The 18,982-nt window shown below is 44.0% G+C and overlaps 1 protein-coding gene across 1 annotated transcript; it reads left to right on the top strand.

Annotated features, from left to right (window-relative positions):
* The first annotated feature begins 6,660 nt into the window (after positions 1 to 6,660).
* Positions 6,661 to 17,391, top strand: taf10 (TAF10 RNA polymerase II, TATA box binding protein (TBP)-associated factor). The gene is made up of 5 exons (XM_080215225.1): positions 6,661 to 6,808; positions 9,399 to 9,547; positions 10,918 to 10,982; positions 11,498 to 11,612; positions 16,111 to 17,391. Exons 1-5 carry the CDS (start codon positions 6,730 to 6,732, stop codon positions 16,198 to 16,200), a joined length of 498 nt encoding a protein of 165 aa, XP_080071351.1. The 5' UTR covers positions 6,661 to 6,729; the 3' UTR covers positions 16,201 to 17,391.
* The last annotated feature ends 1,591 nt before the right edge of the window (positions 17,392 to 18,982 follow it).

Here is an 18,982-nt window from a genome sequence, read left to right on the forward strand (position 1 = left end):
TTAAATATAGCCACATTTTAATAAACAGGTGGCAGCAAGGTCTTACAAACAGCAATGTTTAATAATCACTTAATGAGTTTTAGCGATCTTGGCTGAAGAATAACTATTGGCTCACAACTTCAGAAAAATATGTATGGTCATCTTCAAAGCAGCACTGTGGGATCTTTACATACACCCTGGAGAGGGCCTTGGTTTAATGATTCTGCCAAAGGTCACAGTTCTGACAGTGCAGCACACTCTCCGCTCTGTACTGGGAGTCTCAGCCTAGACTTTGTCTTCAAGTCTTTGCAATGGGCCTTGAATGCAGAACTGATTCGGAAACATGGTTTTTGGGAGTTATTGAGGTTATACACTCACATTGTATAATCTGCTTAATGCTCACTGATACACAAATAACAAATCTCTTCATGGTTTCCATTTTACAATCACATTAGATCTGTTTTGCTACAGTACAAAACTTTTTTACAGTTTTATCTGACTAAGAGGATGTATAGAACCTGCATCATTATTTCTGGGGGCGGACGGCACTTCAGGATAAATGTTAGACCACAACCTCAACTAAGAACTGCACCTGGAGATGATGATCTGGAACTATGGGCTGAACACCAATAAAGACCTGAAATGCAGATTGCATTTTCCTAGCTTTGTTTTCTGTTATTCAAACCCTGCGAGTTCCTCCTGGTTTCAGAATGAAATGCAGAATAAAAACAACAAGACAAATACAGAAAGGACTATTGAAAGGGTGCATTAAGCTTTTGGGGACTTCAACAAATGTAGTTCTATTATGACTTAATAGATATACATATGGAGAATAGATGAGATTAATCATTTCCTTTCTGAAGTCAAAAATCCATTCTACATCCACTTTCCTCTGGATCCTGCATAACCACTAGAATTATCATTGACTATGCTGCTTTGGTAATATTTACCATAAAACACTAAACTATAGAACTCCTTTTATGCCAAGATCAACCTTCCATCTCTTGTAACCACGAGAGAACACAAAGTTGAGATCTAACTCTAAACAAGATGTGTAAATATCATTGTTAACAAGGTTGTGTACCGTACCTGGGGATGGAAAATCCAAACCATGTATTTGGTAGAATAATTATTAGAAATTGGGAAAGGTCTAATTGGCCAATCAAATTCATTCATCTTTAATGGGTCCAATCCCACCTTTCACCGTGTTGCACAGACCTTTCCCTCTCCAGAAATATGTTCCCATTGCCTCTGAAACCCTTCCCAACTGTTTACTTCTGAAACTTGTTTCCTGTTGTCTATTGCATTTTCTTTTCTGGATTATTTTCAAAATGAGAAGGAAGTCAGGCAGAACTTTCTCTGGGGTGCATCTGCATTTGCTGCTGCTGATGTAATAATCAATTTAGCTAGATCAGCTTTGACAATTTCCTTTATGATCTTCAAACATTCTGTGATGCGAAGCCGATACTTCTTCTCCACAAAAGGGACACACATGAGCTCCTTCCTCATGACAAAATCAAGGACAAAGTCCTCCCTACGATTAGGCAACTACAACTGCCAAGAAAGCATGTTTAAGTGTTTCAAAACAGGAAAGACTCTGCCAGGTCAGACCTCAGCTTCCTCTTCCAGGATGTTCAATCTTTGTTAATAGTTATAACCTCTCAGTTCTTGCAAATATTTTTTAAAATGTTTTTGTGCCTCTAATGTACGCACTGTACTCAAACTGTGGTCTAACCAAGGTTCTCTACAGGCTTGACATAACTTTCCAATTATTGATAGTATAAAAGCTAAATACTGTGGATGCTAGAGATCTGGAATGAAAACAAAACACTGAATATATTCATGAAGTCTGGTAGTATCTGGAGAGAGGGAAACATTTCAGGTTATAGCCTGTCATTGTAACTCATGGCACTTAATTCTATTCTTCTAGAATAATGTAAAATAAGTGCATCCCGAATAATGGACTTTGTAATAATCTCTGGAAATGGTGCAAATTCCATAGATTAATCAGATTTTAAAAATCGCTTTGGAAATCTTCCGTGCAAATTACACGTCAAGTGAGTTTGAGCAGCCTCGCTACAGAATTCCTCACATTTCTTATATCTTCTCTTTGGATTTCCTTATTAATCTCACCCTTTGATTTTCGTATCTTAGTCTCAGCACACATCTATTTATATTCTTATTCTGTGTGTCACTATAATTGTTTTGTTTATACTGTAGCACTGAATACTGATGGTCAATATGGAATGCTACAGGAGATAAACTAACATTTTCAAGAATAAGATTTGGAAAAAGTAGATCGCGAAGCTTTTTTAAGGTAAGAAAATACAAGCGGAATAATGAGTAAAATTTTGGAATTAGAGATATGTACAAAATTATCATCACTCTTTAGAAAAGTGGCTGCATGTATAAGATGGACAAGAAATGGGGTTAAGAGATGGGATAATATATCCAAAGGAATGATATTGTGAGTGATGGGGAAATCAATATGAGCTGACATTACTGTGTATTTTATTCTTTATGGGATTGTCACTGGCTGGGCCAGCATTGTTACCCATCCCTTATCGCCCTTCAGATGGTGGTGCTGTTAATACCACTCAAGTTCTGTTGGCCGTTTTAATTGGCTCTGCAGTCAGCTCCAACATTTCTGTTTTGTTCCATTGCCCACAGAGGCTGGTAACTTTACAGAAGAACCTCCCAGCAGCAGCCGCCAGAGTTACTGAATTACACACCTTAAGGCTTTTACAAACTAAAGTCAACATAATCTAACATTCTTAAGACAAGGAATACACCAAAATAAAGAATTGGTATTTCTATATTAACTGATTAACACAATTGAAAAACCGCGAACAACTCCTTTTACTGTGCCCTGTCCTCTGGCAGCTGTGTGATACTAGATCAAGCTGCAAGTTATTCTCAGCTTTGCGATAGGCTCACGTCTTTCTCCAAGTTAATACTAGGTTGCAGCATCCTTGGAAAATTACTCCACTCAGTGTGAGAATTCCGAAACTGACTTTCACCAATAGGACCCACCTCAGTCACTCCTTAAATCTCCAAATGTCTGTCCCTTTGTCTCGAACAGAAAAGCAACGTTTATAAACCTGCTGCTGGTTATTAACAGGGAAGCGGTTCACTGCAGTCACTGCTTGGTTCCTCTCTCCAGATTCCATCCTTAATTCCAGTCCTGTTCTCTCTGTGGGGAAATTCTCACTCACTTCTCAATAAGTTTCTCGTCGGGATGCTTCCCCAGTAACAAGGGATCAATTCTCCGACAGAGGTTTGGTAAACCTGTTACCCCATCCTCTCCAGACAATCTGTTTCACAGGATGGGAGGGGGCCATTCGGCCCGTCCAGTCTACACTAGTTACACTAATGGAGGCATTTTTAAAACATATAAAATCCAAGATTCATCGCAGTTTAAACCCTGCAGTCATTCTCTAGCCAGAATGAACAGATGTCTGAGGGATGCAGACAGAAGCATGATCACCATTCTCTGGAGGGAGAGTGGCTGAATTCTCAGGGCCAATTACCCCCTCCCAGGGCCATTCCTCTTCACCAATGAGAAACAAAGCTGCCACAAGATTGTCTCTCTCTCCAGGCACTGGGGGTGGGGGTGAGGGTGAGGGTAGGACCCTCCCCTGAACATCCACCCCGCCCCGCATTCACTGATTTACAAAGAAACGCACCTGAGGAGCTCAGACACTGAAACAAAGCGTCGCCCAGTGTCCTCAGCCTGAACTGCAAACAGCCTGTGATCAAACTCGGAATTAACTGTGCCATTTCTGCTCAGACCCACTGAGACCTCCCCAAATCTCTGGTTTAATGTTGTTAACAGCTGTAACATTGCCAGGCTGGGCTTTACAACATCTTCCCTGGGTAGTCGATGTACACCAGACACTTGGGACATTTCAGCAGCTCGCTTCCCTGTGTCCAACCAATACAAACATAGAAACTGGGAGCAGGAGGCCATTCGGCCCTTCGAGCCTGCTCCCCCATTCATTTTGATTATGGCTGATCATCGAATTCAATATCCAGATCCCCCCAATCCCTTTAGCCCCAAGAGCTACATCCAATTTCTTCTTGAAATCAGACAATGTTTTGGCCTCAAATACATTCTGTGATAGTGAATTCCACACATTTCCCACCCTCTGGGTGAAGAAATTTCTCCTCACCTCAGTTCTAAAAGGTTTACCCCTGATCCTCAAATTATGATCCCTAGTCCTGAACTCCCCCACCACTGGGAACATTTTTTCTGAATCTACCCTGTCTAACCCTGTTAGAATTTTATAAGTATCTATGAGATCCCCCCTCGCTCTTCTAAACTCCAGTGAATATAATCCTAACTGACTGAGTCTCTCCTTGTACGAGAAACCTGCCATCCCAGGAATCAGCCTGGTAAACCTTCACTGTGCTCCCTCTATAACAAAGACATCCTTCCTCAGAAAAAGACACAAATACTGCACACAATACACCAGGTGTGGTCTCACCAATGCCCTATACAATTGCAGCAAAACATTCCTATCCCTGTCCAAATCCTCTCACTATGAAGGCCAACATACCATTTGCCTTCTTTACTGCCTGCTGTACCTGCGCACTTACCTTCAGTGACTGATGCATGAGGAACCAAGGTCTCACCAAGGTCTCAAATGCTCCAATTGAAGCCAAACTAGTGTTTTACAAAGTTTCACCATAATTTCCTGACTGTTGTAACCTGTGCCTCTATTTATAAAGCCCAATAACCTATACACCTTATTAACTGGACTCTGGACTTGACCTCCAATATGAATGATTTGTGTGTATATAACTTCTGGATCTCACTGCTTCTGCAATCCCTTTTGAAGTTGATGTGTTTCTATTTTCTGTTTTTGCTGAAGTTCTTCCTGCCAATGAATCACGATGTGGAGATGCCGGCGTTGGACTGGGGTAAACACAGTAAGAAGTCTCACAACACCAGGTTCTTCCCATTCCCACTCTCCCATTCCCCACCCATACCCTAGAATCTGCCTCCACATCCCCACCTTGTATCCCAGAACATAGTACAAATTTCAAATACAATCCACATATTGATTTGGTTTATTATTGTCACATGTACTTACAGTGAAAAATACTATTTTTTGCGTGCTATACAAAGCATACTGTTCATAGACTGTGTATCAAAGGCATGCAAGACAGCTCAATCATGTCCTCATGACTTGTCTTTGCAGAATATTATGCATCAGATGGCAAGACAAAGTACCAGACACTGAAGTTCTCTCTAAAGCAAGTCTACCATCAGTCCACACACTGCTGATGAGAGCGCAGACCCGGTGGGCAGGTCATGTTATCCGTATGTCAGACGAGCGCATACCCAAGCAGCTCCTTTTTGGGGAACTCTCTGCTGGAAGACGCTTGCATGGAGGGCAAAAGAAAAGTTTCAAAGACACACTCAAAGCCTCCCTGAAGTCACTTGACATTGACACGACCACCCGGGAAACGCTGGCACAAAACCACCCTACCTGGCACTGCCTCATCCACAAAGGCTGTCAAGCTCACGAAGCAAGGTGTATTGCTGAAGCACAACTTAAGCGTGAGCTGCGCAAGTCCAGAGCCACCAGCGCAACAACTACAGTGTCTAGACAAGTCTGTCCGATATGTGCCAGGACATTCCGTGCCCAAATCGGCCTGATCAGTCATCTTTGGACACACCGCAACCAGCCTCAAAATGACTAATGGTGTCGAGGTCCTCATCGCTGACGATGGCTGAACAACAACAACTGTTCATTGAGAAGGAAACGAGGGAGTGCAGAATGTAGTGTTACAAAATCATAGATTGGATTTTGGGGGATGGGGAGTGGTTGATGTGGAGGGGGAGTTTGGGGAGGGTGGGTTGATGGGGAGGGGGAGTTTGGGAGGGGGTGAAGAGGGAGAATTTGGAGGATGGGGAGGGGGAGTTTGGGGGAGGGAGGGGGGTTAAGAACATAAGAAATAGAAGCAGGAGTAGGCCATCTCGCCCTTCGAGCCTGCTCTGTCATTCAATAAGATCATGGCTGATCTGAAGTGGATCAGCTCCACTTTCCCACTTTCTCCCCTAACCCTTAATGCCCTTGTCTGTCAAAAATCTATCTACCCGTGACTTAAACATATTTAGCGAGGTAGCCTCCACCACTTCAACGGGCAGAGAATTCCAGAGATTCACCACCCTTTGAGTGAAGAAGTTCCTCCTCAACTCTGATCTAAACTGTGCCCCCCCCTCCTTATCTTGAGGCTGTGCCCTTTAGTCCTACTGTCCTTTCTAAGCGAGAAGAATCTCTCTACCTCTACCCTATCCATCCCTTTCATTATCTTATACGTCTCTATAAGATCCCTCCTCATCTTTCAGAACTCCAACGAGTACAGACCCAATCTATTTAGTCTCTCTTCATAGTCCAACCCCTTTTTCCCCAAAAAGGATGTGGAGGGGGTGTTTTGGGGAGGGTGGGTTGATGGGGAGGGGTGAAGAGGGAGAATTTGGAGGATGGGGAGGGGGAGGGGGGGAGGAGGAGAAGGAGGAGGGGGAGGGGGAGTGGGAGTTTGGGGCCTGGGGAGGGGGGTTTGGGGGATGAGTTGTGACCATTCTGGCTTCCACTCTCAGGCGGAACCATGTTCCGGGGCTGTGCGGCCCGGGCGGGTGGGGCCGGAAGGGTTTTTCCGCGGACCGGGGGAAGCAGTTTGCGGAAGGACGGAAGATGGCGGTTTGAAGGAGAGAGACGCACAGACGCTGCTGCCCTCAACATGAACTCGGAAAATCCGCAGCTGAACCTGGCGGCCGGGGGCACCGCGGCTGCAGCCGGGAGCGGGGCGCCGGGGAGCGGTGGGTGCGGGTCTGGCCCGGGGCGGGGGAGCGGGTGGGTTGGGGAGCGGGTGGGGGTTGGGGTGGATGGAGTGATGGGTTGAGGGCCCGGGGTGGGGGGGGGGATGGAGTGAGGGCCCGGGGTTGGGGGGGGGGGATGGAGTGATGGGTTGAGGGCCCGGGGTGGGGGGGGATGGAATGATGGGTTGAGGGCCCGGGGTGGGGGGGGGGATGGAGTGATGGGTTGAGGGCCCGGGGTGGGGGGGGATGGAATGATGGGTTGAGGGCCCGGGGTGGGGGGGGGGATGGAGTGATGGGTTGAGGGCCCGGGGTGGGGGGGGATGGAGTGAGGGCCCGGGGTGGGGGGGGGGGGGATGGAGTGATGGGATGCGGGCCCGGGGTGGGGGGGATGGAGTGATGGGATGCGGGCCCGGGGTGGGGGGGGGATGGAGTGATGGGTTGAGGGCCCGGGGTGGGGGGGGATGGAGTGAGGGCCCGGGGTGGGGGGGGGGATGGAGTGATGGGATGCGGGCCCGGGGTGGGGGGGGATGGAGTGATGGGATGCGGGCCCGGGGTGGGGGGGGGATGGAGTGATGGGTTGAGGGCCCGGGGTGGGGGGGGGGATGGAGTGATGGGTTGAGGGCCCGGGGTGGGGGGGGGGATGGAGTGATGGGTTGAGGGCCCGGGGTGGGGGGGGGGATGGAGTGATGGGTTGAGGGCCCGGGGTGGGGGGGGGGATGGAGTGATGGGTTGAGGGCCCGGGGTTGGGGGGGATGGAATGATGGGTTGAGGGCCCGGGGTGGGGGGGGGGATGGAGTGATGGGTTGAGGGCCCGGGGTGGGGGGGGATGGGTTGAGGGCCCGGGGTGGGGGGGGATGGAGTGAGGGCCCGGGGTGGGGGGGGGATGGAGTGATGGGATGCGGGCCCGGGGTGGGGGGGGGATGGAGTGATGGGATGCGGGCCCGGGGTGGGGGGGGGATGGAGTGATGGGTTGAGGGCCCGGGGTGGGGGGGGATGGAGTGAGGGCCCGGGGTGGGGGGGGGATGGAGTGATGGGATGCGGGCCCGGGGTGGGGGGGGGATGGAGTGATGGGATGCGGGCCCGGGGTGGGGGGGGGGATGGAGTGATGGGTTGAGGGCCCGGGGTGGGGGGGGATGGAGTGAGGGCCCGGGGTGGGGGGGGGGGAGATGGAGTGATGGGATGCGGGCCTGGGGTGGGGGGGATGGAGTGATGGGATGCGGGCCCGGGAGCGGGACAGACTGGGGGAAAGTCACTCAGGCTGGGAACAGTAACTCTGTCTCCATAACTGCCCAGTCTGTGCAGCGTTTACTGTTTGTGTTTCAGATTCTCAGCACTTTGGTTTTACAAATGATCGTTGAGATTTCTCAGTAAATATCAAATGCAATTAAACAAATTACTTGTGTATTCAAGTCCAAAGATGTGAGAGTTAGGTTGATTGGCCATGCTGAAATTGCCCCTTTGGTGTCCTGGGATGTGTAGGTTAGAGGGATTAGTGGGTTTTTGTGTGGGGATTGGGATTGTGGTTGGTGCAGACTCGATGGGCCGAAGTGCACTTTAGGGTTTTATGATTACTACCTTGTATCATGTCACTTAGTCGCTGTGTCAGTACAAACATAACTACTGAAGTATTAGTTTGTGGATATCTGATTCTTTTGCTTTTAATTACTCGCTCTCAGGCACTGCCCCAAAGTTTTTAATACTGGTCAGTTTGGGAAACACTGGCAGTGTGAATGTTGGTGTGATGGTGAGCAGAGATCCACATTATTTGATTTTACTGAGTTTGCTTCAAAGAGTTTGTAAAAGGCAATACAGCTTTTACAATTATCTTGCTTTGTATGTCTCTATCAATTGTGATCCAATGAAAGAATAGGAATGTTGAATACAGGAGTTGGGATGTCTTGTTGAAGTTGTAAAAGACATTGGTAAGGCTATACTTGGAATACTGTGTGCAATTCTAGTCACTATTATAGAAAGGATATTATTAAACTCGAAAGAGTGCAGAAAAGATTTACTAGGGTACTACTGAGACTTGATGGATTGAGTTATAAGGAGAGGCTGGATAAACTGGGACTTTTTCTGGAGCATAGGAGGCTGAGGGATGATCTGACTGAGGTCTATAAAATAATGAGGGACACAGATCAGCTAGATAGTCATATCTTTTCCCAATGGTAGGGGAGTCTAAAACTAGAGGACATAAGTTTAAGGTGAGAGGGGGGAGATACAGAAGTGTCCAGAGGGGCAATTTTTTCACACTGTGGTGAGTGTCTGGAACAAGCTGCCAGAGGTAATAGTAGAGGTGGGTACAATTTTGTCTTTTAAAAAGTGTTTAGATAGTTGTATGGGTATGATGGGCATAGAAGGATATGGGCCAAAAGTGGGCAACTGGGACTAGCTTAGGAATTTAAAAAAAAAGGTCGCATGGACAAGTTGGGCTGAAGGACCTGTTTCCATGCTGTAAACCTCTATGGCTCTGTTTACTTATAACATCAAAATGTTAAATTAAAATAGAAAAATATAACTTTATATGTAGTTTTCTTCAAGAATATAATTCTGTTCCAATTTGTTCATATCTTTTCTTGTGTACTTTCAGTTCCAGCTGCTGCTGCCTCTGCAGCAGAAACTTCCATTTCAAATGGTGTTTATGTTCCACAAGGGATTGCCAATGGTGATGTGAAACCTGTCATATCAACAACACCACTAGCAGACTTCCTAATGCAATTAGAGGATTATACACCAACAGTACGTTCATTTATCTTGTTTTAATAATTAAAGTTCATGCTTAGAAACAATGTTTATGTGTACGGTAATGATTGACTTCCCATATTTTCAATTTGCTTAATAGTTAACCAAATGGACAATGCTTTAAATTATAATTAGTTGCAGTGTATGAACAATGTTATTGGTATGACATTTAAACTGACATGGTTTCCAATGATTAAATGGCCTGTTCCAACTCTCAGCAGATCTTTGTAGACTTGGAGATTGGCCCAAAATGGATTTGATTTTAGATTGGAGGGATTGGGTGGCCAGATGAAAACAGAATTCTGATCAATATATATTTTAAGAATTAGCTTCTGCACAAAGGACCTGCAATGGTTAGAAATTAATTTAAAGTCAAGTTTGAGAGCGATGAGCCTACACAATTTTGAAAGTGCCCAGCAGGTTGTTAACATAGAACACTACAGCACAAACAGGCCCTTCAGCTTACAAGTTGCACCGATCATATCCATACCTACCGGGCCATAGAACAGTCTGTAACTCCCAATCCCATTAAATCCCATGTACTCATCCAGAAGTCTTTTAAAAGACCCCAGCGAGTTTGCCTCTACCACCACTGACAGCAGCCGATTCCACTCACTCACCACCCTCTGAGTGAAAGACTTACCCCCTATCATCTCCTCTGTACTTGCTCCCCAGCACCTTAAACCTGTGTCCTCTCGTAGCGACCATTTCAGTCCTGGGAAATAACCTCCAAGAATCCACCCCATCTATTCCCCACAACATTTCATAAATCTCTATCAGGTTGCCTCTCAACCTTCATCTCTCCAGGGAGAAGAGACCCAGCTCCCTCAACCTATCTTCATAAGGCATGCCTCCCAATCCAGGCAATATCCTTGTAAATCTCCTCTGCACCCTTTCAATAGCCTCCACATCCTTCCTGTAGTGAGGCGACCAGAACTGCGCACAGTATCCAAGTGGGGTCTGACAAGGGTCTTATAAAGCTGCAGCATTACCTCCCGACTCCTAAACTCAATCCCTCAATTAATGAAGGCCAGTACACCATACGCTGTTCTAGACTTGAGAGGGAAATATATTATTTCAGATGTGATCCTTCATCAGAAATAGATGGGATTACATAGAATACACACCACAGAAAAGGGCCATTCAGCCCATTGGTCAGAGTAGATGGAATCTTGTATGTTTAGAAGAATGCAAAGTGATCTCATTGAATCAAAATATTTTGAGCTTGTCAGGGTAGGTACTGCGAGGACAGCCAATGATAGTATTTGTTAAATATCTTAATGATACAGTGGTATGATGTGAATACATATTTCAATTATTTTAAATCTGGCATTGAGTTCTTATCTCTCATCTTTTGTACCTTTTAGATACCAGATGCTGTGACAGGGTATTATCTGAATCGAGCAGGCTTTGAGGCTTCGGATCCTCGAATGTATGTTAATGTTTTGCCTTCCTTCCATTCTGGTTTGTGTAATGATGTCAATTTACATAGTTTCTGCCATGAGAAATGTTCAATTTTACAAGTGTCAATGATGTAGCTTGCATTTCACTTTGCTATTCATTTAAATAAATGAAATGTATCTATGTTCTGTTGGTCCCAGCTGTCGCAATATACTTGCAGCAGTGTGTGTTCAAGCAATGTCTTCCACCTCAGTAAGCCAGTTTGTAATTGGACAGAATTAGAGATGTTTATAGTCAGATTGAGATTGTAATGGCTAGAATTTGTAGATGCCCCCAGTAGATCCACCACAAAGTTATTTAAAACAAACTCTGCAATATGGAAACATACTGATTTCGTAGAACTAGCCAAATTGTAATTTCAATGAGAAAACCTTCAATAATCTTTGAAGAGTTAACATCTATTTCCTGTGAAATAGAACCGGATCAATGCAAACTACTGACTTACTGTTAAATCGAGCTTTTGACTGTATTGTGTTTTTTATACAGAATTCGTTTAATATCTTTGGCTGCACAAAAGTTCATTTCAGATATTGCAAATGATGCCTTGCAGCATTGTAAAATGAAGGGAACTGCATCAGGAAGCTCCAGAAACAAAAGCAAGGTTTGTTCACACTATTTGAAGCATAGCATCATTGTTACGTTCATTGTGAAGCGCCTGCAGAAAGGCTTTCATTGCCAAACCAAGAATAGAATGCACAATTCTTCTGAAAATCATTGGTGAAGGACACTTTGTGCAAAGTTGTAAAACTGTCACCTCGTGATTTAGTTTAGAAAATTATTCTGCTTCTAATCCATGAAAAATTCAAAGAAATAATCAGGTCTGAATTTGCATTTGTCAGTTTGACGGCACAGTGGTTAGTGTTGCTGCCTCACAGTGCCAGGGATCCGGGTTTTGATTCCTGGCTTGGGTCACTTTCTGTGCAGAGTCTGCACGCTCTCCCTGTGTCTGCGTGGGGTTTCCTCCTGGTGCTCTGGTTTCCTTCCACAGTCCAAAAATGAGTGGTTAGCTGGATTGGCCATGCTAAATTGCCTTTAATGTCAAGAGGAAGAGCAAGTATAAATGCATGGTGATAAGGCCTGGGTGGGATTTTGGTTGGTGCAGACTTGATGGGCTGAATGGCCTCCTGCACTGTAGGGATTCTGTGATTCTATGGATTCTGTTTATTCTGCTATTCTTTTGGTGTCACAAGCTCATTTTCATAAAACAGCCTAAAGCATTTCTGTTCTTGTTAGAAGTTTTCAGCACTTACTGTAAACACAAACCAAGTTTGCAACGAATGGGCTTTGCAAATGTCAGGAATTCTAATGTTAGGTTAAAATTATGATGACTTGGGCTAGTCTCAGGAAAAAAAAACATGGAAATATGGTGCATGGCCTAACTAGTTTACTTTGGCGTTTATCTTTCACAGGACCAAAATCCTAATGACACAGGCTTGTCCTTTCCCTCGATCAGGCCCTTTGGCCCTCCAAGCCTACGCCAATCATGTTTTTCTATCCAGACCAACAGCCTGTATCCCTCTATTTCCAGTGCCTATCCAGATAAGTCTTAAATGTCGCTCGCGTAACTGCCTCAATCACCTCACTTGGCAAGGCATTCCAAGCCCTCACCACCCTTTATTTAGAAGAAAAAGAAAAACTTCCCCTGCACTTCTATACTGAACTTTTCCCCCTTACCTTGAACTTGTGGCCTCTTGTAATTGTCATTTCTGCCCTGGGGAAAAGCTTCCAACTGTTTACCCTATCTATGCCCTTACAATTTTATAACCTTCTTTCAGGTCACCCCTCAGCCTCCATCTTTTCAGGGAAAACAATCCCAGTTTAGTTAATCTCCTCATAGCTAATACTCTCAATACCAGGCAACGTCCTACTAAACCTTTTCTGTACTTTCTCCAAAGCTTCCATGTCCTTCTGGTAATGTGGTGATCAGAATTGGACACAATATTCCAAATGTGGCCTCACCAATGTTTTATATAACTGTAACATAATTTGCCAGCTTTTATATTTGATGCCCCATCCAATGAAGGTAAGCATGCCATAAGCTTTCTTTACCCCTTTTCCACCTGTGCTGCCACTTTTATGGATCTGTGGACCTGTGGTCACAGATCTGTGTCTATGCTCCTGATGGTTCTGCCATGTATTTTATAGCTCCCACCTGAATTGACTACCAAAATGCATTACCTCACATTTGTCCCGATTAAATTCCATCTGCCATTTCTCCGTCCAGTTTTCCAGCCTGTCTATATCCTGCTGTATTTTCTGACAATCTTCATCAATATCTGCAACTCCAGCAATCTTAGTATTTTCGCAAACTTGCTAATCAAACCAGCTATGTTCTTTTCCAAGTCAATATATTTTACAAACAGCAGAGGTCTCAGCACTGATCCCTGTGGAACACCACTAGTTACAGACCTCCATTCAGAAAAACACCCTTCCACCACTACCCTCTGTCTTCTATGGCCAAGCCAGTTCTGAATCCATCTAGCTAGTTCACCCTTGATCTCATGGATTTAACTTTTTGTACCAGCTTGCCATGAGGGACCTTGCCAAATGCCTTACTAAAGTCCATGTAGACAACATCCACAGCCTTCTCTCGTCAATCATTTTTGTCACCTCCTCAAAAAACTCAATTAAATTAGTGAGACATGACCTCCCTCACACGAGCCATGTTGTCTGTCGCTAATAAGACTGTTACGGTCCAAATGTGCACAGATCCTACCTCTAAGAATCTTCTCCAACAATTTCACTATCACAGATATCAAGATCACTGGCCTATAATTACCCGGATTATTCTTGCTGCCCTTCTTAAATAAAGGGACAACATTGACTATCCTCCAATTCTCTGGGACCTCACCAGTGGCCAATGAGGAAGCAAAGATTTCTGTTAGAGGCTCAGCAATTTCCTCGCTTGTCTCCCTCAGTAATCTGGGATAGATGCCATCTGACTCAGGGGATTTGTCCACCTTAATGCCTTTTAAAACACCTCACACTTTCTCCCTTGTAATGACTCGCTCTAGAGAGTTTACATATCTCTCCGAAACACCATCAATCAATGTGGCCCTCCTTTGTGAATACCAATGCAATTTATTAAAGATCTCACCCACATCCTTTGGTGCAGGAAGATAGATGGGTGATCGCCTGATGGGGTAGCAGCCAGCGCAGAGGTCCTCTATGGTTGTTCTCTTATCTGACAAGTATGTTTCGGATACTGATGAACATCCATCAGGGGACAGTGTTGCCTGCCTTACAGTCTGTTTTAACCCTTATACGGTGGACAAATAACTGAGTAGAAGTCTTATTAGTACAACCAATATTTATTTAAAGTCACACAATCAATAATCACCCACCCGACCAACAATAAGTTATCTTACAGGAAAATACTAGAATTCAAGTCCAATACTAGACCTTGCCTTAACTTTGTGTGACTGGCAAGTACCCAAGCAGATATTGGCCTTTATCTGTGCGCTGGTCTTGGTAGTCGTCTGCGTAGTCTGGTCTGGCATTCTGGCTCTGGTCTTTCTTCCTTCCTTTGTCGGGTGTGGTGGCTCTCCTCGTGCTGGCGATGGTCACCATTGTCAGAGAGAGAGAGATTGATTCCTGGTTGCGCAGCACCCTTTATACCAAATTTGGTTTCACGCCCATTTTTAGTCATTGCCAATCAATTGATAAGGACTTGATCACCCTGATCGATAAGAGTCCAATCAGGTGCTACCAGACTGATCTCTGAGTGTGTCCCCAGCGGCCATGTCTGTAGGTGCTGGAGGCACATAGGTCACATACCTCGCTCCTAAATCAGGGTTCACGGTACCCTTAAGTCTGGTACGCAACCCAGTGTGACTATAAAGTCCCTTTCATCCTGGAGATGACCCATATCGTATTTATTCACTTGTCAGGGTTGCAGCCTGTTTGTCTCTGTCTTTTTAGTTCTTGCCCAATTGTCCCAGAGTGCTTTACAAAACGCCATTTTAGATGGCCCATTTGGCCACAACAGCAACAGCAGTGGCCAAGGCAAAGCAATAGTGGCAGGAGATTCAGAAGTCAGGTGCACAGATAGGTGCTTCTGTGGCTCCGAAAGGGACTCCAGTATAGTGTCTATGAGCAGGTGCAAAGCATCCTGAAATGAGAGGGATATCAGACAGCTGCCATCGACCACAAGTATGTCACCCAGAGCCAAGATAGACTAAACCAGTGTTCTGTGCAACTTTAAAATAATTTATGCTGCACTAAATCAAGCCTAGGGTGTACCAGGTTTTCCTTTAGCTTGGTGGGCTAGAATACAGATTGGATTCATGCCAACAGCACTGGGTTAGATTCCCATTCCAGTTGAGGTAGATAGTGGGCTGCCTTGCTCTACCCACTGTAAAAGTTGTGGTGCTCGCTACACTTCAGTGAATAATCACCAAGGACCTGCCTTTGGGCAGAAAACTCAAGAAGGATATGTATACTTTACCCAGAGTCTCAATCTGTCCTGTCACCTTCAATGATTTCTGCCTATTTGCATCCACTCTGCTCCTGCACTCTCATCAGAATTGTGCTCTTTATTTTATATAGTCTATGTTCTTGCTACCAAAATGAATCATTTCACACTAGTGTCCTCAGTCTGAAGACAAGTCCTTGACTCGTCTATTAATACTTCATCCTGAGCTGTTTCTTTTTGTGGGTTTTAGCAGCAATGGTTTGCCATTGCCTTCCACTCTCAGCGTTGGTGAGGAGGCAGGTCCCAAGTCGTCTTATTGCCATTGTAGCTGACATATCAAACCTGCTCTATTGGTGTTAATCTGAACCACAAACTAAATATCTAGCGAACTGAGCTAACTAACCATGAACTGATAATATAACCACTCCACAATAGCAGTTGTTGAGTTCCATTAACTGCTACTTTTGTCCATTCCAAAATGTTTTCAGTATCCCCTTGAAGGTATCTTTTGGTTCCCAGAATTAGTTTCTATTTTGTCTGCTGTTAACAGAGCAAGTGAAAGAAAAAAAAATCCAAGTATTTTTAATTTATAGATGGTTGAAATTTGGACTTGGAGATCTATGTATTCTAAACTGTTACTTTCTGCTTTTAATGTCATTGTTTAAATGCATCCTGTTGTTTTTAGGACAAAAAGTACACCCTCACCATGGAGGATTTAATTCCTGCTCTCACTGAATATGGTATAAACGTGAAGAAACCTCATTATTTTACATAAAGAGCTGGAAACATCTTCATCAGCTAACTAGTGACTATTGTTAACATCCAACAACTGCTGTACAGTGTCAGCTCCGAATGCCTTTCTCACAACATGATGGTGGAAAAGAAATATGCCACAAGTTGAGATTTCCGATTTGACAAGCTCGAAAGCGATTCCGAGTCTGCATCCAACATTTGATCATCGTTTGGAAGGCTTCATTATTCACTGATTCTCACATTTCCTTTTGAATTATTACTTGTGATGATAGGTTTGAAATAATTTTTGGATCGAAATAATTTTTGGATCTGTATACAATGGGTTTTGAAGGTATTGTCTCATTTTTGTAAACCTGTTCAGGATCAGTTAGAACTTAAGATGGAAAATTATCATCTTTAGGAAATGTTCTGTATAATAGTTTTTCAAATGTAGCGAGCTAGGGTTAGCAGCCAATAAGAGGATAGCCACGTTATTTCCAAGTGGAGTTGCATGCTTTTCATATGGTGCATTTCAAATTGTAAATCTGTTCTTTTAAAAACAAAAGTGTAGTGAACTTATTTTCTTTGAGGAGAAATTAGCCAACCTTCCCTTGTATTTAGAAAAGATTCCAAGCCAGTTTCAGCTTTTCTTTAACATCAGATATTCCAGCACATTTAAACTAACCTGGAAGGAAAAAAAAGTTAGGCCCATGAAAGAATAAGATCATTTGAAGTTCTTGCCTAAAATTTATTATTTAATTTGAAATTGCAGCTTCAGATTATTGATCAGAGCAGGCGTATGGATTTAAACTTGTTCTACTCACTTATATTTGATTCTCTAAAACAAATTCCACTAAATAATTACCATTTCTTTAAAATTGGGATCTTTTAAATGAAATTAGTTGACCTAATCTTGTTTAAATTGGTCTCACTTTTTTAAAGCTTAGCAGTTTAAATTCTATCATTTTGTATAAGTTCAGGTAACCATTAGATTTGCCTTTTAACTGCCTTGGATTCTCTGTTTGTTTCACCATAGCATTTCCAACAGCTATGAGCTTTAGGGAACCTTTATATGAGTTGAATGAGTGGTTTTGCTCCTTTAGGAGTAAGGGCTTATTACATTTAAAAATGTTTAGTCACAACTGCAAATTTACTTTGATTTGCAGTCTTGAATTAAGAAAGATTCCTCCACTCTATAAATGTCCAATTCTTACAATAAATTTACCTAATTTTGTGTTTTGCCAGAATTATTGATTGAAAAGCTATGACATCTTGCCTGGGGTGGGGGGGAGGATTCTAATTTTTGGTAGTTTGCTGAATTAAACAGGATTTCAGTTTCACTTCCTCTGAGCTGCTGATCTGCTTCCTGACTGGGATCAAGTGGAGGACACGTTGGTCTAACCGTCTTCTATTGTGGCCTGCTAATGTAAATGTTTTTTTTTAGAAAAAGCCTTTAACAGTATTAGGCATTTAAAAACATTGCTAAATTTTATTTTGGTGCTGACAAATGGTAGATATATGATTGGGACTGGAATTTCACTTTGTTGAAATAAGTGGGTTTTTGATGCACGTGCATTTGAGGTGAGTGGGATATAGAGCACGTGCTGATACAATAGCAAGAAAATATCTTTTTCTTCAGACCTAAGGTTATGGCAAAGTTTATCTATTAATAGATTCCATTTAATGTACAGTGCAGTGTGATGATCCACTTTTTATAAGAAGGACTGCTCAGTCCTTCTTATAAAAAGGATGCTTAAGCATCTAGAGGACTATAAGGCTTGTAGAAAGGAGCTTAAAAAGGAAATTAAGAGAGCCAGAAGGGGACATGAGAAGGCCTTGACGGGTAAAATTAAGGAGAATCCCAAGGCATTCTACAAATATGTGAAGAGTGAAAGGATGAGAAAAGAAGGGATAGGACCTATAAAAGGTGAAGGGGGAAATGTCTGTGTGGAACCGGAAGACATGGCAGAGATGCTTAATGAGTACTTTGCCTCGGTATTCACGGTGGAAAGTGATCTGGGAGGTTGTACTACAGGTTTGCAGCAGACTGAAAAGATTGAGTATGTGGATATTAAGAGAGAGGATGTGTTGGAACTTTTAAATTCTATCAAGATAATAAGTCGCCGGGACCAGATGGGATGTACCCCAGGTTACTGTGGGAGGTGAGGGAAGTGATTGCAGAGCCCCTGGCGATGATCTTTGCATCGTCGATGGAGACGGGAGAGGTTCCGGAGGATTGCGGATGTGGTTCCTGTTTTCAAGAAAGGGAACAGGGATAGCCCGGGAAATTACCGACCGGTGAGTCTGACCTCATGGTTGGTAAGTTGATGGAGAGGATTCTGAGGGACAAGATTTATGAGCATTTAGAGAAGTTTAGAATGATCAGGAATAGTCAGCACAGCTTTGTCAAGGGCAGATCATTCCTTATGAGCCTAGTTGAGTTCTTTGAAAATGTGACTGAACACATTGACGAAGGAAGAGCAGTGGACGTGGTTTACATGAACTTCAGCAAGGCGTTTGATAAGGTCCCCCATGCAAGACTTCTTGAGAAGGTGAGAGGGCATGGGATCCAAGGGGCTTTGGCCTTGTGGATCCAGAACTGGCTTGCCTGCAGAAGGCAGAGAGTGGTTGTGGATGGGTCTTTTTCTGCATGGAGGTTGGTCGCCAGTGGAGTGCCTCAGGGATCTGTTCTAGGACCCTTGCTGTTTGTCATTTTCATAAATGACCTAGATGAGGAAGTGGAGGGATGGGTTAGTAAGTTCGCCGACAATACGAAGGTTGGTGGTGTTGTGGATAGTCTGGAGGGATGTCAGAAGTTGCAGTGT

This window comes from Carcharhinus amblyrhynchos, chromosome 30, assembly GCF_965287045.1.
Source record: "Carcharhinus amblyrhynchos chromosome 30, sCarAmb.v2.hapA, whole genome shotgun sequence".
Taxonomy (NCBI): Eukaryota; Metazoa; Chordata; class Chondrichthyes; order Carcharhiniformes; family Carcharhinidae; genus Carcharhinus; species Carcharhinus amblyrhynchos.